This window comes from Stegostoma tigrinum, chromosome 22, assembly GCF_030684315.1.
Source record: "Stegostoma tigrinum isolate sSteTig4 chromosome 22, sSteTig4.hap1, whole genome shotgun sequence".
In the NCBI taxonomy this organism is placed as follows: Eukaryota; Metazoa; Chordata; class Chondrichthyes; order Orectolobiformes; family Stegostomatidae; genus Stegostoma; species Stegostoma tigrinum.
The window spans coordinates 12,788,276-12,812,594 of NC_081375.1; the positions used below are offsets into that span (position 1 = coordinate 12,788,276).

The following is a 24,319-nucleotide window of genomic DNA, read 5'->3' on the forward strand; positions in this document are numbered from 1 at the left end:
AGGATAAATAGGTAAGGTGTTTTCCCCAGAATGGGGGAGTTCAAAACTAGAGGGCATCGGTTTAAGGTGAGAGGGGAAAGATATAAAAGGGATCTAAGGGGCAACTTTTTCACACAGAGGCTGGTGTACATATGGAATGAGCTGCCAGAGGAAGTGGTGGAGGCTGGTACAATTACAATATGTAAAAGGCATCTGGATGGCTATATGAATAGGAAGGGTTCAGAGGAATATGGGCCAAATGGGATGATATTTACATAGGTTGTCTGGTCGGCATGGACTAGTTGGACCAAAGGGTTTATTTCTGTGCTGTATTTCTCTGACTCTTAACTCCTTTTGGCAAAACGACATCATCTTGTGTAAATAAACCTTTCCCAATCTTCTCTTCCCACTTTTATTTCAATTTTAGATGGACTTGCCCCACTCATTCTATTAAAACGCTTCAATTTTTAAAAGTGAACATTAAATTTCTTTTATCTAGCTCTACCTCAGTGGATAACATACTGTGATTCTTGGGTGCGATTGCTATCTAATGATCTGTCTTGCAAAGTTGGTGTATGTGAATGTTTTCATATTAATTGCTTGTGGGACTTGGGTGTCGCTGCCTGGCCAGCATTTATTGCCTATTCCTAGTTGCCCTTGAGAAGGTGGTGGTGAGCTGCCTTCTTAAGATGCTGCAGGCTGTGTGCTGTAGCCAGACCCACAGTGATGTTAAGGAGGGTATTCTTGGATTTTGATGCAGGTAATCATAATTTGACTTGGATTTGATGCCGCTCAATGATGAATAACTACTAGCAGTCACTCTCGCTCTGAAGGGTCAAGTGGAAAGGTTTGTCCTTTAGTGCCCTGCACTCGTCAGTACCTTCAGGAGAGAGAGGAGAGACAAACTAAAAGGTGGGATTCTGCTGTCACAGCCTGTTCATTGTGATGTGCACTCGCCAATCATCACTTATTGTTTGTTGAAGGTGCCTATGCTTTCATGGGAGCGCTGATAATACAAGAAGTTATCAAAGAGCTGTTGACTAAAGGCCTTGAAAATGCAAAGATTCTCCTGCTAGCTGGAACCAGGTATTGTGTTTGAGCTTTTTGGGGTCCCAATAAGAAGAGTCTTTCTCTTTGAAATGTGCTGTGACGAGATTAAATGCTTCTTGAGATAAAAGTGAATTCTGTGTAGAAAACTGCACTCATTTCCTGCAATGGAAATGATCTTGGCTGGATTCAAACCTACTTTGGAACTCACACACCTCCCACGGTCATTAAAGATTAAATTCCATACCATCATAGCAGCTTGATAAGATTAAATGAGGTTGTAAATTAATTAATTGTTGTAAATCAATAGATGAGTTATCAACATTGATTTTTACCACTTCCTTCTATCAACCTTCTTCCATGTTTGCCCTTAATCTCAGTTTTAAAATATTAGCTTTTGTCTAGGCATAGTTGCACTGTTCTGTTATCACAGCTAAACTGCTCTACTTCATGCTGAAGTTTAGACCGGAAGTGTTGATGAGTTATTTATCCAGTGTGGGAACAGGCTAACCTAAATATCTGTACAGGGTATAAAGGGACATGGAGCCAAGGCAGGTAGGTGGATGGTGTTAATGTATAGATCAACGATAAGGTCACTGAAGAACAGAACCTTTCCCGGGGGTGTCAATATTCTACTCCTATTTGCATTGACACATTTCCAGCAATCAACCCAAACAGAAAACTGAAGTGGGACAGCTGAATAATTTCTCACTGTCTAGCTCAAGATAAGACTTTGCAAACCACTTTTTAAATTTCCTGTCTAAAGCTTGCTAACTTAGCATCTTGGATTGAATCAAAATTCATCCTGCTCGTGACTACTTGGTTACTCGCTACCACAGCCAGCTTAACTATTAGATGAATTCACCATTACTGCTTTTCTCAGTTACAATGTTAGTTAGGTCGATATTCAAGTAATTTATGATGCTATCAGGCCATTTAAGGTTCCAATATGCCACAAATCAACCTCCAGATTAATGCAGCTGGCTGTTAGGAAACAGTGCTATTGAATTGTCACAGGGGATTGTGGAATAAAATAAATAACTCGATAAATATTCTTTCCTGATTCTTACACTTCTTGCAATCTTGTAGCTTCAAGGCATAGCAAGGGATTTCTTCAATTATCTTTGCCCAGCAGAGTGTGCAATTTGCTGTGTAGAACAGGGCTGTAACAGTCTCAGAAATGATGCTTTAGCTGGCCCAGGTACTCCTGACAATCTTTCCCTGCCGCTTGCAGCAAAAACATTTAATAAATTGAGTAATTGTTCAGTAGAGGCAATGTAAGTAAAACAAGATCTACAGGCAGGATGCTGAAACTTTTGCCATAAGCTACTGACTCAAAATTTCTTTCCATTGCATGAAGACGTGCAGAAAAGCTGTGATGGACATAAATGGTCACATCATCAAAGCCAGTCAACAATTGAGGCATGCATTAACTACTAACTATTCTGAAAGTAGCTGATATAGTGAATATTTCTCAGGAGAAATAATCACAGCAGTTTATCACTCAACCCCCCCCCCCCTCATCTGTTTCACTATTCAATTAGATCATGGTCAATCTATATCTTAATTCTGTCCACCTCCCTTGGTTTCTCTAGAATGTAGCAGGTTAAGGGGTGATCTGAGCGAAGTCTTCCAACATACTAACAGGAAAAGACAGGGTAGGTAAAGATAAACTACTTCGACTGTAGAAGATTCTAGAATTTGGGGGCTTAGTTTATAAATTAGAGCCAGGCCATCTGGAGAGATGTTAGGAAGCATTTCCACACATAAGGTTGCGTTTGAGTTTTGGAATTCTCTTCCACAAATGACAGTTGATTCTATATCAGTTTTTAGTTTTAAATCTGAGAGAGAGAAACTTTTTTTTTGAGCAAACGTTTTAAAGGATATAGGTCAAAAACAATTATGTGGAATCAGGCCACAGATCAGCCTTGATTTCACTGAAAAGAGGGCCAGGCTTGAGGGGCTGAATGGCCTACCCTGTGCCTATGTACTGTATTTATTAAAATTCTTGTACACCACAAAGATCTATGTCACATTTCAAACAAACATATAAAGGGACAAACGCTGTTCTCCAGGAGCATAATGTATTGCAATCATGAAGTTTTGAGAATCTTAGTTGTGTCTGTCGACTTCCTAAGTGCCGAATGTTGCTGTTTAAAAAAGAACATATGACATGACATATTGCATCTTGACCTTATTAAAACGGTGCATGTTTTATGAACTATGATATTTGGGATTTGCTATTGTGAAAAATAGGTTTAAGTGTTCATTTCTTACTTGGAAAAATAAACAAAGGCATTAATTTGATATGAAACAAAGTATCTATAATTTTCACAATCACATTTGCAAAAAAGGTGAAAGGTTATAACTTTTAAGCCTGAAGGACAATTGTGTTGTGACATCAACAACCTATTGAGGGATTGCTTCACCAGAACTGGTGAAATCAGTTTGCTGAAATCGCTCTGGAAGGAACAAGAAACTATGGGTAGCACGTGGCCTTAGTGTTAACTTTATCAGTACAGACAGTGCAACTTCTGTGTGGTAATTGCAACACTGTAGAAAAGACTCACTAACACTGCCCTGAAACTTGTTCCTGTATTCAATGAGCAGAATATAATTCTCTTTGCTTGTGTTGGCAGAGTTTATGATCTGTGTGCCACCGGAAAGGGCAGCTTATTAAAACCTCAATTTGTTTATACATTATGACTAAAATCACTTTTCTGGTTTGGTGCACATTTACCAAATTAAATAGAAAATAATTTCATGGAAATTGCACACAATGAAAACATACCTGTGACTGCTATGATATCCTTGTAGATCCTCGAGCTTTAGTGGTTTTCCTCATCCTTCGTCACACTGATGTGACTGAGATTGTCAGTTAAACAGAATAGTTTTATTCAACTCTACATTCTCAATGCTACGTGACTGCATCCGTTGATGTTCGAATGCCCTGTGACATCTAACTTAACCTTGAGTACAGAACCGTTACCCTAACACAGAAATACAGTTGTGTTTCTATTATCATTGTTCTCTATTGCAAATTGTGACTTAGCGGCATACTTTGTAACTTTGAATCGGCTAAAAAACCTTAGTAACATGGTATCAGCTGTTCCCAGAGTTGGACATTTTGCTCCTGCATCTGATATTGTAACTTACTGTACTGCCAAATCTAAAATTGGGAAACCAACATTGATTAAAATAGATATCATGCAAACCAATAACTAAAGTGTGACTGCAGCCAAGTGAGGATCGGTGACTAAATATACCTAGGTTAAAACCCTCCGAGGGGATAAGAAAGAGAACAGGGAGGAGCTTGTATACTGAATAGAATTCTAATTATGTGAGATATCAATTCTTCAAAAAGTAGACGAGGTAAATGTTTCATTTAAAAGGAAGAAAGACTTTTACAGGGTATTCAAGACTGTTTTCAATGTTCCTAGTCCAGCAAAGAACACTATTTGATCTGTTCCTGTGTAATGAAATGGAGCAAGTAGACCACATCAAGTTAGAGGTACATTTGGGAAGTGGTGACCACAATATAATTAAGTTCAATACAAGAAAAATAAAGAGCAAGAAAAGTGACAGGCATATGTATTTGACTAGGGGGAAAAAAAAACAAATTATACCAAGATTAAAAGGGACGTAGCCTTGATTAAAGGGAATGAAAAATTGGCAAACATAACTGTATTTAACAGGAAATATTTAAACAGGAGACAGAAAGAGTACAAATTAACTATATTCCAGTAAGGCAAAAAGGATGTGTATTGATGATTAATAGGAAAAGCAGGCTGCTAAGAGATGAAGAGACTCAGTTTGTAGTGGTGTGTGAGGGAATGGCAGAAATGGTAAATAATTAATCTTTGCTTTCATTGAGCAGCTAGTACAGGGATTATACAACCGGCTGAGGTGGTTTTAAGAAAGTTGGCGGAGGCTATAGTTCAAAGAGAAATGATATGAAACAGTTATTTGAAACTTAGGATAGACAAATCACTCAGATGTGATGGATTTCACCTGTAAGTCCAGAGGAAAGAAATGACTGAGGAGTCTGACTGTAATTTTCCGATGGCTTAGTATCATACAAAACGGTAACAGAACCTTTGGTCCAATTAGTCCATGCTGACCATAATCCCAAACGTAAACTAGTTCCACCTGCCTGTGCTTGGCCCATATCACGCCAAATATTTCTTACTCATGAATTTATCCAAACGTCTTTTAAATGTTGTAACTGTACCTGCATCCTCCACTTCCTCTGGCAGTTCATTCCAAACACAAACCGCTCTGTGTAAAAAAAGCTGCCCATCATGCCCTTTCTAAATCTTTCTCTCCTCACCCTAAAAATAGACTCGCTGGTTTTGAACTCCCCCACACTAGGCAAAAGACCCAAGCTATTCACCTTATCTGTGCACCTTGTGATTTTTATAAACCTCCTGAACCTCCAACACTCCAGTGAAAGAAGTCCCAGCCTTCCATTCTGTGTTTGTAGCACTGAGAACTAAAGGAAATGTGCTCACAGGGACACAGAGATGGGAGGCACGAGGCAGTCATCTGGGAGTTCTGTTTCTACTTCTCTCACCTCATTTTATTTACACCACCTGACCTGTGGTTCTTAAACCATTAAACCCAGAAGGCAGAAAACAAGGTTGGGGGTAAAAGGAAGTTTCTTGTGACTGGAAGAGCTGTGCCCCATAAGGCATTTGCTTTGAGGTCACTCTTATTAGTGAACGATAATATCTTGGATGTAAGGCAGTGCTTTCCAAACATTTTCCTTCTGTGCCTCCATTTCAAGTCTTGCAAATTGTCATGCTCATCACATCAGTGAAAAAGTAGAGGCCAGGTTTGACGAGGGTGGAGGCTGTTGACTTAGGAGGACAGATGGTTGTGAGAACGGTGCCCTGGTAGAGTGGCCACTGCAGGTGTTCTCACTTGGTCAGAGCTCCACATTGCTGCCTCGAGGCAGGGGGCAGCAACACGGGACAAAAATACTGCTCGTGATGAAGGTCTGAAATAAAAACAGAAAGGGCTGGAGAATAGGTCTGGCAGCAGCTGCAGACACCAAAACAGATTTAACATTTCAAGCCCAGTATGACCATTCTTTAGCATTAGTTTAGCTACTGGAAAATGTCAACCGTAAGGTTTTGGAAGTAAGAATAAAAAACACACTTAAAATGGTAAAATTTTAAATGTGGAAGCAAAGAAGAGGGATCACGGGCTTGCTGAAACATGAATAGAGGTGGCAACTTGACCGGATTTTAATGTTTTATTTCTCATTTAAGGGATGTGGGTAGCTCTGCCAAGTGCAGCTCTTATTGCTCGTCCTTCATTGCCATTGAGAAAGTGTGGCACCTGCTGCAGACTGAGTGGTGAAGGTGCCTCAGTGTTGGCAGGGAGGGATTTCCAGCATTTTGACCTGGTGACAGGGAAAGGACCATGATATATTTCTAAATCAAGATGATGTGAAGCTAAGAGGGAAGCCTGGAAGTGGTGGTGTTCCCATCCACCTGGTGTCTTGTCCTTCGACATAATAGAGTTTCAAGGCTTTGGGCAGTGCCACCTAAGAAACCTTGGTGACTTACTACAGAGCATCTTGAAGATGGTCCACACTGCATCTACAATACTGATGGTGGTGAAAGTGGACAGTTACGATTGTAGATGGGGTGCTGATTGGGCTGCTTTGATTTGATTTGGATGCTGCCAGGCTATTTTGATTGCTTTTGGAGCTGTACTTATCCAGACAAGTGTTGAGTGCTCCATCACACACCTGACTTGTGTCTTGTAGGTAGCAGATAGACTTTTGGGATCAGCAGGTGAGACATTTGCAACAAAGTACTCAATCCCTGACCGACTCTCTTAGGCGTAGCATTGATATGGCTAGTTCAGTTAATCTTTAGGATTTTGATGGAGTGAGGCTTGGTCAAGATAATGTAACTGGATGTCAATGAGAGATGTTTTTCTTTGTGGGAGTTGTCTGATACATGGGAAGTGTGAATGCTACTTGTCACTTACTTAGGTTGTCTAGGTCCTGCTGCAAGTGGTTGCTTTCCCTTCATTATCTGTCAAATTTGTAAATGAAACCAAACACTGTGCAACCATCAGGAAATATCCCCATTTCTGATACTTCAAAAAGAATGTTGTTAACGAAGCTGCTGAACTTGGACACTGCCCTGAGGAACTCCCTCAGTGATGGAGATTAAACGTTTGGGTTCCAATAACCAGAACCATCTTCCTTTGTGCCAGATATGACTGAAAACAGGGGGAAACCTTCTCCCTGATTCCTATTGACTCAATTGTTACTGTGGCTCCTTGGTCAAATGTTGCCTCAGTGTCAAATTCAGTCATTTGTACCACTCCTCTGGGATTCAGCTCGTTCGATTTGATTTGATTCGATTGATTGTTGTCACATGTGCCAAGATACAGTGAAAAGTGTTATTTTGCATGCTATCCAGGCAGATCATACCATACAAAATGCATCAGAGTAGCAGACCAGAGTGCAGAAGACAGGGTCACGGCTGCAGAGAAGGTATGGAGAAATCAATAATAACTTTTGAAAGATCCATTCAAAATCTGATAACGGCAGGCAGAAGCTGTTCTTGAATCTGTTCATACATATATTCAAATTTTTATATCTATTGCCCGATGGAAGAGGGTCTAATCCAGGTGGGAGGGGTCTTTGATTTTGCTGGTTGCTTTCCCAAGGCAGTGGGAATTATAGATGGAGTCAATGGATGGGAGGCTGGTTTGTGCGATGGACTGGGCTGTGCTTATAATTCTCTGTAATTTCTTGAATTTTTGGGAACGGCAGTTGCCAAACCACATGCTTAAGCTTCCAGATATGATGCTTTCTATGGTGCATCAATGAAAATTGGTAAGAATCTTTGTGGACATGCCGAATTTCCTGAGGAAGGAGAGGTGTTGCTGTGCTTTCTTCGCCGCTGTATCGATGTGGTTGGGCCAGGATAAATTGTTGGTGATCATTGCTCCCAGGAATGCTGTGGGCCATCTCTGGAAGAAGGCTTTAATGGTCTGGAGATGAGATGCCCTGGCAGAACCCAGCAACTGAAAAAATTATTGCTGGGTAAGTGGCAGATGATCGTGCCATCAGCAATGCCTTCCATCATTCAGACAATGATTGAGAGGAGGCGGATTGGAAATATCCTCTGATTGTGAGTCAGCACAGATCAAAGTTTGAGTCTTTGTGTAGTAGATCATGATGGATTGAAAGTCAGTAGGGATCCCTTTGGATGTTGTGTAAAGAAGCATCTTAAATGCCTTTATATAAATTTACCCTGTTGACTATTTCAGTCAAAATTGTTAACGTATAATTTCAAAACTCCTTGTCCCACTGTAGTTATGCTTGAAGGTCTTGCTGCATGAATGGAAGTGTATTAGAAGTGGCAACATGAGAGCATAGTTTCTATGACAACACAATCAGCATTGTCAACATTGACTGATGTTAGATGTTTCAATGAGAGTCCAGTCAGCTTAAGGCAAGCGTGATCTTGATGATAGAAAAACAGTTGCCCATTTTTCTAATGCCATTTCCAACAAAGGGAACTGGCAGAAAAGGGAAGCTACAAGTGTGGATGAGTCAGAAGTTAGTTACACCCTTTGCTCAGGGGTCAGTAAAGTAACTCAAGTAGCTTTTCACACAATTTAACCCATCTGGTTCACCAATGTTCTTTGGGAAGGAAACTTTGATCCTTATCTGGTCTGGCCTACATGTGCTTTCAGACCTACAGCAATGTGGTGGACTCATAACTGCCCTCTGGGCAATTAGGGGTGGGCAAAAAATGCCAGCGATGCCCTCACCCCTTGAATAAATAAAGTTTCATAGGAGATACTAATTGTGGAGGCTAGGTCAGGTAAATTAGTAGCACTAAGGAAAGAAAGATCTGTACTTACTTAGCACATTTCATGGCTGCTGGATGTATCTATATGTTTTACAGCTAAGTAATTCCTATACAAGTGTATTCATTATATTATCATAGGGAAAAATGACAGCTTATTTTCTCACAGCAAGCTTCCATAAATGGCAAGATGATAATGCCAAGATAATCTATCTTTGTGCGTAGGGACAGAGTGAACTTGTGTTGAGTGTTTGGGTTATTCTCACATGTATAGCCTTACCCAGTGTCTCAGAATGTTTTGGGAATGTATTCAGGGAATATTGAGGCAGGGGAGGTTCAGACCGATGTCAAAGGGATTCCAGCAGCTTGAAATATACTCCGTGGTGCCAGTGCCAAAGTTTGAGTGCAAAATAATTGATCTCCTTTTATTTCCATTTGCTCTTTGTGGAATTTTGGCAGTGACACCAAAGCAAAAGCAGATGGATTCAGTACCGTGGAACATGGAACCACTTCATTTATGGGCAAAACTCTGAAGCTCTCCCAGCTGCTAGTTGGCATTTCTCGCTGTTTGGAGTCCTAGATGTTGCTAGAGATGATAAATATTGTTTTGAACAATTTTATGGATGGTCATAAAAAGCAAAATGCTCAGCAGGTTCTGACAACAGATCTTTAACCTGAAGCATTGCTCCTTCCTTCCTGTTTCCACATTTTCACAGATGCTGCCTGACCCACTGAGTGTTTACAGAATGTTCTGCATTAATTGTAGGAAATCTTTCTTCCTGTATTTTTTGTTCGGAGTTTCGAGGGATTTTATGAATATTATTTTTTGCTCAGGCCAGTCCTCTCCCCTCTGTCCCTGGTCCTTTCCACTTCCTCTCTCCTACTATTTTCTCCTCAACAACCCACCCCCCGCCTTCCCCCACGACCTCCATTTCTCTTTGTGTTTTCTCTGCCTTACTGACCTCTCCAGGCACGGGCTCATTCCAAGTTGCTCTGGAGGCAGCTCATGCCCTCCCGTACTTTGCCCAAGTTAGTGCCTCTTCATCTGAGAATTTGAATGGGGAGCATTGGCAAGCTATTATGTAGGGATATTAGAGATTTAATTTCCTCTTGGCCAGGCGTACATGTGATACCAATATTATTACCTCTACATGCTGCTGTAGTTCTTTTCAAGCTCAAAGCAAGGAATGAAACTAGAATCTAGTTAGCATGGCTCAGTTCAAATTGGGGGCTGCATTTAATAACTCGGAAGCCCAATCAGCTGTGCATTTGCAGTTTTCCCCATATGTAAAACACCAGCGAGCTAGTGAAAATAGTTGAAACGACATCAAGGCAGGAAGGTTATGTCGACACACCCTCTGAATCTCTTTTGAGACCTTTAACAACTGTTAGAAAGAGGGGATGTTGTCCCAACATTGCGGGCTGGATTCAAAGCAAGGTCTCACAGATTAAAGGATACTGTGCTACCCACTGTGCCACCCAGTCTTTGATTATATTTATTTTTATTGTGGAATTGCTATTAATGGTGGGGTAACCCTTTCCATGGGAAAACATTGTTTTATGTGGCTGTGCCGTAATCACTGTTATTACTATTACACAATTAGATGCAAAGACTTCTGAAATGACAGAGAATACTTTTCTTCATTAATGCAAAACTGTAAAGTCCAAATCTCCCTAGCTTGAGAACATGAATTTGAATACCTTCACTTAGAAAGTGCTAACAATTAATGTGCGCAAATCCTCCAATGTGTCCTCCATAATAGCAAGGATTGGGTAGGTCATCTTGATTTCATTGATCCAAGCTTTAATATACATGGACATTGAGGAAGACCAACAATAACTTCCCAAAAGGAAAAATGTTAACTTCTTTGTTGACATAAATCAAGTAACAATTGAAGGTTCGTGTTTGATAATTAAGTGTGAAATTTATTAAGACGTCTAGTTCTTCGAGTTTATGATGCCACTTCCACAAATGTATGCGACATGTGACATAATGCTGCCAAATGACAGAATTGCGCTTGGAATTTCCAACCTAGTGCTTCCCACAACAGCTGGTGGACACGCATTGAACAGGAGCCAGGAGAGCTGTTTTGATATTTCTTGAAAGGCGACTGGAGCACAGCCGTCATCATTCATTTCATTACAAAACTCAAGCACGTCCTTTAATTACTGAGAATGTACCTCAGCTGGTTCTTATTTTTCCCGTCGTTTGCTGTGCTGCTATTATTTTCCTGCTAAGAATTAAGACAACATAATTCAACCAAGAACTCCCTAGAGTGAGGTCTTACAGCATGATGCCATTTGATGAAGGGAAACAGGGTTTAGTTGGAGCATTTCAGAATAAAATGGAATATCTTGAACGATGGGGCTGTAGAGGCAAACAGGTGAGAGGGAGATGAAGATGACCAAGGCAGGGTCATTGCAACATGGGCTGGAACATAAGCTTAAACTGCAGACTTTCTCATCTTACTTCCTTGTGCTCTGCAATATGTTGCCGAGGGAAACATCAGGCTGTTGTTCAAGACAGATTACATGATTAGTAGCAGTGTGTTGTTGTTGGTTCCAAGACGCAATACTTCACATGTATTTTAGTAACGTGAAGAATGTTTTGCATAGTAAGAGGCTCAATTTTTGCAGGCATTGGACCTGGATAATTGTTTAAGTTTCTGAGTTGTGAGTAAGTGATTTGTATCATACATTTTCATGTCTATAGAGTTTGATAACTATGTATGAATATCTATATAAATAATCGTTAACTTCTTTCGACTAAAGAAATGTTTGCAATCATATAGCACCTGCCGTGACCTGAGAATGTCACAAAGCACTTTACAGCAAATGAAGTGAAGTTGCATTTTGAAGTGCAGATGCTGTCGTAACATCGGATGATATATTTACTATAAAATAACTTGCTACTGGCTGAGGTTGTGAAAAGTGCGACATGAATGCGGGTTAATCTTTGCATTTTTATATTATTTTTGCCACTAAATTTGCAATATTTCTTCCTTATTTCCTTTAAAGAAACCAAACTTTTATTTAATATGTGTTGTCTTGTGCACATTAACGCATTTTAGATACAAGATATCCTCAATATGACTCTCTTGCTTATACCCAGAACATTAATAAGTAAACTAACTGTTATAATAGCAAATTCTGGTTTTCCTGTTAAAGAATGTGAGTTTAACAAATGGAGCTATTTCAAGCAGTTGACAGGTGCATTATTACCCTTCACCTCAAATGTGGATAAATCCTGAGGGAATGATAAACCATCTCCATCTTTCTGTTCCAGGGACTCATCACACACTTGCTGACATCATGCATTCAGCCACATTTTGTGTCATCGTCTCAAATATTGTTTGTAGCAAGTTCAAAAAATGTAATCAATCCCTCTTCTGTGAAGATGGTGCTTCTTTAAAGCCTTGCTCCACCCTTCAATTTCAACAATTACTATAACATTAGCAGAATCCACTAATTGTCTAAAGGGAAGAGTCTAGAGTCTCCAATAATACTGGGTGATTTTTTTTTTTGAAGAGTTAAATTAAGCACGTCCTTTAAGGACAGATCTTCCAACTGGCTGAGGTGTACACACTGAATTAACTGAATGCATTGGGATATTTTGAAGGTACAGATACAGCTAAGTGTTACAAATTCTGGAGCTTAGTTATGCTGGCGCTTTCTGACTGCTAGTCCTTTGTTGCAATATTTAAATAACTCACTGCAATCCAAATAATAATACAATCTTAATGTGAACTGTCTTTGTTTGATATTTTTGAAGAAATAAACCAATTTGTTTAAACATGTAATGATGCCCCTCCACACCTTTACATCCTGAGATGAGAATGAAGCCTGAACCTGCTGGCCTAGAGATAGGGACATTACCCACTGCAACACAAGATCACCTGTTAGATATTTTCAAATTGACCTGTTTAGAGGTGTTATTACACACCTCTGGAGTAGGTGGGACATAAAGCCAGACCCTCTCTGTCAGAAGTAGGGACACTACCACTATACCACTTCAATCAAACATCTTGACCTTATCTTCCCTGAAGTGAAAAATTCCAGATTCTCCAGGTTATTTGTGTTAACTCAAGTCCTTCATCTTTGGAACCACTTTTCTGCATTCTCTTCCATGTCTTCATATACTTCCTAAGCCACATTTGGGCACAATATTCCAATTGAAGGCCAAATCAGAGCTTTATAAAATAACATTGCATTGCTTAGCTTTATATTTTATGACTTTTATTATATTTTATGACCCCTGGAGATGTCTTTTTACCACCTTCTCAACCTACCCTGCCACTATGATGATTTATGCACATGCATCCACAGTCACTTCGCTCCTTTTGAATTATACTCTTTGTTTGATAATGCCTCTCCTGATTCCTCCATTCAGACCAAAATGTATTACTTCACTCTTTCCCTTTCTGCAACTTTATTGGCCGTACATCTGACCTTTCCACCAAACCTTGAAACCGTCAGCATTCCAATAGAAATTAGGGTTACTCAGACGCATTCATTGCTGATCAGTCTAGGTTACATTTTTCACACAGGCGCTTCAAAGATTCTGTGTCTTTGTTGCCTTTGTTTTATGACCCATGTGGTCGTAATTACCTCCTTGTGAGTCCCATGACTCTCCAGATGTGGAAGAAATACAAACCAAATAAATAAAGCTTGAAGCTGCTTAGCATCTCTCTCCCATCATTGTATCTCGGCCATTGACATTCCAGCCCCTAAAAGAACACATTTAAAGATCTGGTCCACAATTTGAGGAGGGTAGAATATCGAAGGGGGTCAGTGTACGTAGCGTCTTCACAGCTCACATGATGTCCTTACTTTGCCAATCAATCTTATGTCACTAAAGGAAGGGATAGTACACATCTTTAGTGCAGCAATAATCCCTCTTTAAAAAAATTGAGTTATAACATTTTTCTATTTTGCTTCTTTACGGTCATTACAATCTGCAGCAGCTCGGATTCACTGGCGTTGAGCTGCAGATTTCCTTCTGTGGGTGTGCAGAATGGACAATTGAGCTCTCTCCATAGTTACCGAAGCTTCTTCAAATTGAGCAACATCTCGAATTGGCTCAGAGGAGCAAGGCTATCTGAAGCACCGTCAAGAATGTTCTTTTTCCAATTCAAGGCGCTCACCATTTAGATCGAACTTCAAATTACTCAGATAGTTTAGATGCTGGATGCCATAGCATTTCACTCTAAACAAGTCCTTGTTATTGCCCAGAAGGTGCAATTTTATGACTCAAATGATACTTAGCACTTTGCGGGATGTGACCATCGAAGGCAGCATTTTCAGATGGATGCCTTATCACATTTGTGAAATTAAAAATGTGTGAATTAAAAATATTGAAATGTATGAATCTTGCAGCAAACATGGCATGATTCAAATGGCAGTACATCTGCTGATCTTTGGTTAAGTGTAAACACACACAATATTAGAAGCGATTGTAGAAGAGTGAACAACAGATTTGTATTTTACAGTTCAACATACAGTGCAAATTATAGTGGAGAATGAATGTATTTTGTAGCCGTGATGTGGAGGTGCTGGGACAGGAGTGGACAAAGTCAGAGGTCACATGATGTCACGGTTATAATCCAACAGATTTATTTGAAATCACAAGTTTTTGGATATCACAAATAGATTGTATTCCCTACCTGAGGATAAAAACCATTGAAAGTTGGAAGAATTATTACCATTCTCAAGTGTTTTGGACAAAAAGTTAAACTTAAGCCCTGTTGATTACTTCAGTATGTAAGAGATCTCATGCTATGTTTTCAAAGAAGAGCAGGGTTGTCCTGGTCAATATTTATCCTTCAGTCAGTATGCTTCAACCTAATGATCAGAATACCTGCTTATTATCATATCACTGTGCATGAGATCTTGCTTTGTGTGATGTGGTACCTACATTGCAACAGGTGCTTATACCTCAGAAGTAACCTATTGAGTTTCAAAATGCTTTAGTGCCTCCTAAGGTTATGAAGGACCTGACGCAAATGCAAGTCTTTTTTTAAAATCCGCCTTTGATTGTAATGTTGTTAATTGGCGTGTTTGTCTGTCTGACTAGTGCTGGCGGGACAGGGGTGCTCCTGAATGTAGACAGAGTAGCAGAACAGCTTGAAGATTTGGGAGTCCATGGAGTGCAAGTTCGCGGTCTGGCTGATTCAGGCTGGTTCCTGGACAACAAACAGTACCAAAGGACTGACTGCATCGACACGATATCCTGTGCCCCCACAGAAGCAATCAAGAAGGGAATAAGGTAAAGACTTCTGCTTCTCTTGTGAGTTTTCATCTCTCAGGGCATCCTGCTGCATAGGGTTTTGATGTATTTCTTGGTCAAGGCACTTGGTTATCAGCAACAATTCCACAATGCTGGAGGAGACGATAATTAAAGCTACCCAAGTATCGTCCAGCTGGGTCAACGTCTGTGAATGGATGGAATGCATTGGGCTCTCACTTATAATATAGATAAAGCACTCATACAGAAAGATAAACTTATCACTTGTATTCCTGACAATGTGGATTTAATATTTACAATCTCCACGTGCTTTTTAATGAGCAAAAGACCTTGGGATTTATGCTTCCAATATTTTTGGGACTATTAGTTTAGATGTTCTAACTACTACAGGAGGTACCCTGCATTATTAGATTATTGGTGGTGTGTCAAGAAAGCACCCTGAGTAAACTTCCATTGAGGTGCACCATGTTCTTGTACCAAAAGGAACTTCCATGTACTTAACTGTTTCCATCACCTTGAAAGCTGTTGTCCTCTGGCAAGGTTTTGAAGAAAGGATGTTCCACATTCAAAGCATTTCAGAGAAGGTTCAGTCATTTCTGGCACTGGGGGATTATTTAATGAGGAGAGGTTGAACAGGTTGGGGCTATGCTCATTGATTGGGATTGAGAAGACCGACAAGTTGAACATATTGGAACATCAAAGATCCTGAAGGGAGTGATGGGTGGATGCTGAAAGGATATTTCCTCTTCTGACAGAATCTAGAGCTGGGGGACACAAGTAACAAATTTAAGACTGACACAAAGAGGATTCTTTATCTGTCAGCAAGTTGTTAGTCTGTGGAATTCTCTTCCCTCAGAGAACAGTGGAGGATAGAGTGTCGAATATATTCAAAGCTGAATTTAATAAATGTTTGCTCTAGGGTGTTGAGGGTCATGGAAGACAGACAGGAAATGGAATTAAGTACACAATCAGATCAGCCACAATCTTACTGATTGGCAGAGGGACCCACTTCTTGTGTTCTTATCCAAAGTATCTTAGCCACTCATTTTTAAATTACAGATATTAACAGGTAGAAGAGAGAGCTGCTTTCTACTGACTCGTTTTGTTATCTAACTAAAAAGAAACCAGGAAAATTGTAACTGTACCAAATTAAGAATAGAAGGGAACTTCAAGGGATTAACATGTGCAGCCTCAGCTAGAAGAATGGAGTTAGGGTTAGAGTTAGCGGAGATCTCTTGTGAATGATAGTTTATATTGAATGTGTTGGAGGGGCTGAATGGCCTGCTCCCGTTCAGATATCCCACTAAGTGCATTTGAGAACCAGCAGAGATGGTTCTTTCATTTTCCTGAGATGCTTCATTGCTTGTGAGTTGCAAATTCTCTTTGTCCAATTTTCACACAGATGCCTCCACTTAGTCAGAGCAGATCCTCCCTTTTCTCTATGTATTGGACCTGAATATTCGGTCTTTGAAGGATGGTGTGAAATGATTAAAACCTCTTTCTTGTTTTCAGATACTGGAATGGAGTAGTACCCGAACTTTGCAAGCAGCAATTCAGAGAAGGAGAAGAGTGGAACTGCTTCTTTGGATATAAAATATATCCAACTTTAAGAAGTAAGATATTGGTAAAAAATTAACATATCAAAGTCTATCTGATCTATAAGGCATGTTCACATTACCTGGAGTTACCAAACTCTGTCATCTCAGCTCCAGGAGATCTCTGCAGGAGTTCCTCAGGGTAGTGTTCTTGGTCCACCCATCTTCACCTGCTTCATCAATGACCTTCCCTCTATCTTAAGGTCAGAAGTGGGGATGTTTGCTGATAATTGTGCAATGTTCAGCACCATTCACAACTCTTCAGATACTGAAGAAGGCTGTGAGCAAATTCAGTAAGACCTGGCCACTATCCAGGTTTGGGCTGACAGGTGGCAAGTAACATCCAAACCACACAAATGCCAGTCTATGACCATCACCAATAAGAGACAGTTGCCCTTTGATATTCAATGACATTACCATTGCTAAATCTCCCACTTATTAATATCCTGAGTATTACCATTGACCAGAAACTGAAATGGACTAATCATAAAAATAGTCTGCCGACGAGAACAGGCCAGAGGCCAGGAATTCAACAGTGAGTAATTCACTCCCTGTCTTCCCGCAAAACCTGTCCACCACCTACAAGGCACAAGTCAGGAGTGTGATTTAATACTCCCTGCCTGTGTGGATGGGTGCAGCTCCAGCAACATTCATGAAGGTCATCACCATCCGGGATACAGCAGCCTGCTTGGTTGACACCCATCCACCACCTTCAACATTCACTCCTTTCATCTCCGCTACACAGCACTAATAATGTATATCATTGACAAGATGCACTGCAGCAACTCACTTTCAAAATCTATGACCTCTACGACTTAGAAGGATAAGGGCGCAAGAGACTTGGGAACACTGCCACTTGCAAGTTCCCCTCCAAGTCTGTCACCATCCTGACTTGGAAATAATCAGCGTTCCTTCACTATTGCTGGATCAAAATCCTGGAGTTTCCTCCCTAACAGTGCTGTTGGTGTTCTTATGCTGTTCAGGACTGCAGCAGTTCAAGAAAGCAGTTCACCATTGCTTTTCCCAGGGCAATTAGAGATGAGAAATAAATGCTGACCCAGACAGAAGACCCATATCCTATGCACAAATAAAGAAAATCGCCTTCAGATTTCCCAATGGTAAATTTGCAATGAACACAGATTAGAGATAATTGGCAAAGGGGTCAGTTGTGCAGATGGATATAATTTGTTTTATGTAATATGTTTGGATCTGATGTAGAACACACTGCTTGAAACAAATTAAGAGGTAACTTTTGAGGAAAAAAATGAGTTAACTACTTGAAATGAAAAGTCTTAAAGACAATGGAGTAAGAATATAGGGATGGCTGATGAACTATCACCTTCAGAGTTTCAGCACAGGTATTATTAGCTCAATAGTCTCCTTCCATTTTATAGGAAACCAGATCACTCTGTAATTGGAGTTCCAATAAGGAATAGATTTATGATTCTTCCACTTGACTGGAATGTTCAGATTTCATTCAAGCAAATCGTAATCCACAGGCCTTCACAGGGGCCGAAGATATTTCTGAAACAATGTTTCATGGAGAAAAGTCACAGGAAATCTGACTTTGTTCTGCTTCTTTCAAAGGCCCATTATTTGTGGTCCAGTGGCTCTTTGATGAAGCACAACTTACGGTGGATAATGTACATCTCACGGGGCAACCAGTTCAAGAAGGACAGTGGAACTACATTCAGAACCTGGGAAGAGAACTGAAAAATACTCTTAAGGATGTACCGTAAGTTTTGTCAGCTCTGTGACCTTGTTAAATCCCCATTTTGGCTCTGTTTAACATCTGTGCCAAGTTTCAGCAGTGGGAGAGGAAGCTGAAGCTTTAGCCTGTCTCCCACACAAAGGGTGTGTGCCTGGGGTAGCTGCCTGACTAACCAGGGAGTACCTCACCTTATATCCTAAATAGAACAGTCTCCAGCTGAAGACTTGTGTACATCTGGAAGAAATGTCTGGAAAGGTTGGAATGGCCCAGTTTTATTAAGGCTACACAAGACAGGGTTCATGTGTACAGATGGTTGAAGGCAGGAGACCAGATGGAGAGTGTGCTTGGGGAGGATCATGGCATCTCAGGCCTCATAAGTAGAGATATTCAACAGAAAAATACAACAAGGTTGAGCTGATAAAACCACGCGTGGAGTGCTGCCCCCAATTCTGTTCATTGCACACTTTAGGAAGGGTGTGAGGGTGCTTTAGAGGAGGCTGATAGATATACCAGAATAGTTTTGTGGGTAAGTGATTTTAATTTAAAAAATCAGTTTGGAGAAACTGATTGGGGCAAGGGAGATCGAAGGGGGATTTGAAGGAGGTGTGAGGAAGACTTTGTTTCCCCGTGTGCGGCAATGAGCTGGAAATCTTCCTGGATGAGGGGGGGGGGGTGGAAGGACAGGCAATCAATGATTTCAAAAGAAGACTGGATGGGTATTTGAAGGAAATAAGTTGGCAGGGCTACCAGGATGGAGAAATGGATTAAGTGACTTTTTTTCTTTATTAATTCATGAGATGTGGATGTGGCTGGCTAGATCAGTTTTTATTGCATATCCCTAATCGCCCAAGGCGTAGATGAGAGTCAACCACACAGCTGGAGTGATGTAGATATAGGCCTGACCAGGTAAGGATGGCAGTTTCCTTCCCTGAAGAGCATTAGTGAACCAGATGTGTTTTTGCAACAATAAATTCATGATCTTCATTAGATTCTGAATTCCAGATCATTTTTCAGAAGAATTCAAATCCTACCATCTGCTGTGGCAGGATTCAAACCCAGGTCGCCTGAACATTAACTAGCTCTCTGGATTAACAGTCCGATGATAATACCACTCAGCTATTACCTCCAAAATTGACAAATCTGTAGATTTGCTCGACAGAGAGATGGCACAGATGCAATGGGCCACCAGTCTGACTCTGGGCTCTAAATAACTGACGACTGGAGGTAATTCTAGACAGTTGGTCTTTAGGGTTCTGAACTGCATCTCTCAGTTGTAGTCTGATCTAAATTTACATCTGTGCAAAAGCCTGCAATCTGCATTCAGGCATGCACTTACTATATTCCTATCTTCAAAAGCGTGAACTATTTCAACTTCAATGTATGATGATCTGGATGAGTATACAAATAGGAAGGGTTAGAGGGATATGGGCCAAATGCTAGCAAATGTGGCTGGACTAATTTAGGAATTCTGATCGACAAGGATTAGTTGGACTAGGGGGGCTGTTTCTGTGCTGTACATCTCTATGACTGTAAATAAGGTTAATGCACATCAATGAAATATTATCATTAATCCAGCATATTTATGCAGTATTGTCATTTTCATTATTGTTTTACTTTAAATGATTGGTCAAGGTAAATCATCAAAAAGCTGTGATATTCCTAGAATCATCCAGCCTATCATGCCTCTGAAAGAGCTCTTCAATTTGTCTCACTCCCATGTTCATTTCCCATAACCGTAGAATATTTTTCTCTTCCCTAATCTCTATTCTTTTGAAATCTACAATTCAATCTCTTACCTTACTTTTAGGCAGTGCATTCCACATCATAACAACTCCTGTAGAAAGTCAAAATGAGGACAATTAAAGAAAAGCAGAAACTAGGGTTTGATTAAAATAAATTTGTGTATTTCATTGACAGCAAAACTAGGAGTTTGGACAATGAATAGTACATGAATTTTATGCTTTAATGTAATAGATTGAAATTTCACTTTTTTTGTTGGTTTTAGGGCTGTTTTTGCACCTGCGTGCTTGTCTCATGAAGTGATTACAAAAAGGTAAGATATAAACATTGTGCAAAAGAGAAAAGGTCCCATGTAGTTTTCTCTTATGACTGAAATTGCTGAATCTTGGTCCTCCTATTTGCCCTTGCTCTTGACTTCACTTCAACATTATTCCATCTGGAGTTCCAGCTGAAACTTTAATTTCCAATGTCACCAATCCTTCACATGTCCTTAAGCCCCTGCAGGTCTGTAAAATCCTACCCTCCTATGTATTACGCTTCCCTTACGTAGGATTTGTTGAGCAGTAACATTGAAATGTTTAGTTCGGAGCTAGTCCATTGTAATGCAGCAATTACTTTAATTTTTGCAGTATCTTTAACATAAAGACATCTCCCAAAGGAATTAGAGGTATAGATAGTCATTAGACGTGAGGGGAGAAATTTACAAATGTGACTCAAGCACCCTGGGTGAGATTTAATTCTTTCACTGGTCTTACATTCCTACAGTTAACAACAGTAACTACACTTTAAAAGCTATGAGTTCTTGTGTGAAACAGTTTGAGATGTCTCAGTGTGTCTGGAACCTAGATAAAATTGATTCAGTTTCCATCCTCCTTGTGAAACGGGGATTGATGTAGATTTACAGCAGCTTTTTGTTGATGCAGATTCGATGGGCCAAATGGCATCTTCTGCTCTGTATAATTTTACTTCTATGATTCTATGAAATAAAAGTAGTAAACATGCTTTGTGATGCTAGTCTAGGGAAGATCTACAAGTTCTGATTACTATCTAGTGACTTTGTGAATGGTGCATCAACATGGGATATTTCATTCGAGGCAAGACATAGCTAATACAGGGGAACATTTTCCGAAGAAATAGTCCAGGTACTTAAAATTATTGTATGACATCCACACTCCAGCTCTCGTACTCCTCCCTCGCGCTCCGGCCCTTGTGCTCCGGCTCTCACTCTTAGTTCTAGTTGTAAATTGATCAACTTCAAAACAACTTCAGTTTTTGAGTCTAAAATGTCAAAATAGTTCAACTACCTTTTCGAATGGTTTCACGGTTAATAGCTGACAATAATTAATGATTGGCTTGGTCTTAAAGTAACAGTGCAGTTTAGCAGCTGGACCACAATGGTGTCCGATAACCAACACTGCGTTTGAACATAGCCAACAAGAGGTTTCTTTAAAAAAAAACACTCACCCATAGGAAAATGACTCTTTTCAAATCAGTATGTTTGCATCGGTTCATATCTGTAGAATATCCCAACGTGCATCCCTTTTGGAAATGCAGTACTGTTATTCTGTAGGTAATGTAACCACCAATGTGTAGGCAGCAGTGTGTAAACTTAACAAATGATAAACTTAATATGATAAGCTGACAGTGTTACCAACTGAGCTGTGCTGATTCAAAAATGGGACAAAGAATCCTTTTAGTAATATGGGAAGTATGGTAGATCCCAAACACACTCTTATACCATGAATTTTGAAAGCAAAAATGACAAATCTGAAAGAATAGCCAATCTTATAGTAAAAGATAATACCAACATTGAAAATGCTATCTGCTGAATGTAGAAAATCCAGGAAAGCGTGGATAAGTGCTATACCAAGTTTGCAGATTGCAGGAGAAAGGCTTGAACAAAGGAGCAGTGTCATTCATTTTATGATCTGGGCAGAAGGGCTTTTTGTCAGTAACAAACAATAACAGAAGTGGAAACTAGATGAAAGGTAACGAAATGGAAGGTAATGCTGACAAGCTGAGAATGCAATGATTTGGGAGGACAGCCACATGGAACATAAATACACATCAGTGGCCAGTTCTGCCGAAAACACTGTTACTCAGTATCATCATCCCACCTGTAACTCCAAGTTTGATTTTACAGTCAGGAAGATCATATATTTGTACCTGTGAGAAGAGGAGTAGGGCGCTCTGCTTTGATAAATACAAAGGTAATGGAAGTGGTATTGTTTTGGAATTGCAGATAGGAGATGGATTCCTGTTCCTTTTTTTACTTCATGAGATGTGGGCATCACTGGCTGGACCAGCATTTCTTGCCCAGAGTCCGCATTGCTGTGGGTCAGGAGTCATGTGTAGCTCAGACTAAGTAAGGATGATAGTTTCCTTCCCTAAAGAACATTAGTGAACCACACAGGTCTTTCCCAACAATTGACAATGGTTTCACGGCCATCATTAAATTCCAGATTTTTACTAAAATCAAATTTCGCTACACCATGGCAGGATTTGAAGGTCAGTTCACAGAACATTGGGTCTGCAGGTTAATGGTCTAATAATAACACGATAAGGGTCATCACCTCCATGAGCATAGTTATTTAGTTTTTATGTTTCATTCCCAGTTACTGGTTGAATCTTCAAGTGAAAGGGATCTCTTTACCTCGGGCACTGCATTGTTGGGATCGCAGCCTTCAAGATGGTAACAGAAATGGCAAGAGTTCAATGAAGGGCTGTCCGATCCACCTGACTGATGGTTGCCACTGGCCACACTGTAACCCCACCTGTCCCACCATCAGAGACCAGTACACAGGGCAGGAGATGACTGTCATACAATTCCTAATGCACATGGGTTTCGATATACAGAAGATGGCCCACCAGCAAGGAATAGAGGTTAGCAAACTACTTGGGATGCTGAGCAGTGGGAGCTAAAATACCTGCTCATTGGGACTGAAGAGACGTCAAATGCGTTTTATAAAAGACATACTGTCCCGCATGTAGTGGAGGAGCAGGCAGGCTTTTCTAAGTGGGCCTCAACAATCTCTCAAATGAAAACCTGCAAGGACACAAATAAAATACAAAGTGGTGGAAAGCACTGGATTGATCAATGAAACGTAAAGGAAGGAGAGACCCCAGGTCTTTCTAAGCGACTGACAGTCTTCATAGATTGGATCATAGAACAAGAAGTCAAAACACCGTAAAATGGATTCCTTTTCCTTTCAGTTAACAGTGTAAAACCGGACAGTGGGATTCAAGCAGGATATGCTACCATCAAAACTGATGCAAACTATAATGCTGTGTATTTTTTAACAAACTAAAACCTGTGCTAATTTGGTAATTTTACATATTTATTTTTATTATGTAAATCATATTTATAAGTGTAATGCAGGCAGAGAGCTAAATATGTTTCTTTATAAATTGTAAATACTGTCTCCTAATCGCATGTTTTTGTAATGGAATTAAAACAATCTCATGACAACCACTTTGGTGTGATTTGCGTTGGTCTGTGAACACTGGAATACTCAAGATTTATAGTATTTTCACCTACTTGTGTCTACCTCTTGCTTTACATAGAATAAACACTGTTTACTACAGACTCAGGCCATTCAGCTCATCTGTTTTATACTGCTGTTAATATTCCACTCTTTCCTCTTCAGCCAATTTATTCAGAATAACCTGCTGTTGCCCTCCCCATTTGCTCATCTATGCTATTCTCATCCAGGTGATAGTGAGTTTTACATTCAAACCACACCCTGGATTAAAAGTGCCCAAAACTAAAATATCTAAACTCCAAGCTGGAGTTAATAGTGGGGATCTTACGTTTACGGCCCTGGTTTTTCTGTGATTTCCAATGGATCATTTTTAACAAGCAAATCTTCTCACTGGGGGTATTCAAGCGTGACAGCTCCTGCTGTCACTGTGGTAAATATAGAGTCAAACAGCACAGAAACAGGTCCTTCGGCCCACCATATCAATGCTGACCAACAAACACCAAACTACACTAATCCTGTTTACCAGCACTTGGTCCGTAGCCTCCCCTGCTCTGGTATTTTAACTGCTCATCCAGATGCTTCTTAAATCGCAAGGATATCTGCCCCCACCACCCTCTCAGGCAGCTCGTTCCATATAATCTACTACTCTCTGGGTGATAAGAAGTTTCTCAGACACT

General features: G+C 40.2%; 1 protein-coding gene across 1 annotated transcript in view; it reads left to right on the plus strand.

Moving 5' to 3' along the window:
• notum1a (notum, palmitoleoyl-protein carboxylesterase a) overlaps positions 1 to 23,632 on the plus strand; it is a 37,749-nt gene extending 14,117 nt beyond the window's left edge. Inside the window, exons 6-11 of the mRNA XM_048554809.2 lie at positions 963 to 1,065; positions 14,944 to 15,135; positions 16,627 to 16,727; positions 18,297 to 18,444; positions 20,426 to 20,473; positions 22,776 to 23,632. Coding sequence (XP_048410766.1) covers positions 963 to 1,065; positions 14,944 to 15,135; positions 16,627 to 16,727; positions 18,297 to 18,444; positions 20,426 to 20,473; positions 22,776 to 23,082 — 899 coding nt within the window. The 3' untranslated portion in view covers positions 23,083 to 23,632. The remainder of the gene's footprint in view (positions 1 to 962; positions 1,066 to 14,943; positions 15,136 to 16,626; positions 16,728 to 18,296; positions 18,445 to 20,425; positions 20,474 to 22,775) is intronic.
• Positions 23,633 to 24,319: the final 687 nt, after the last annotated feature.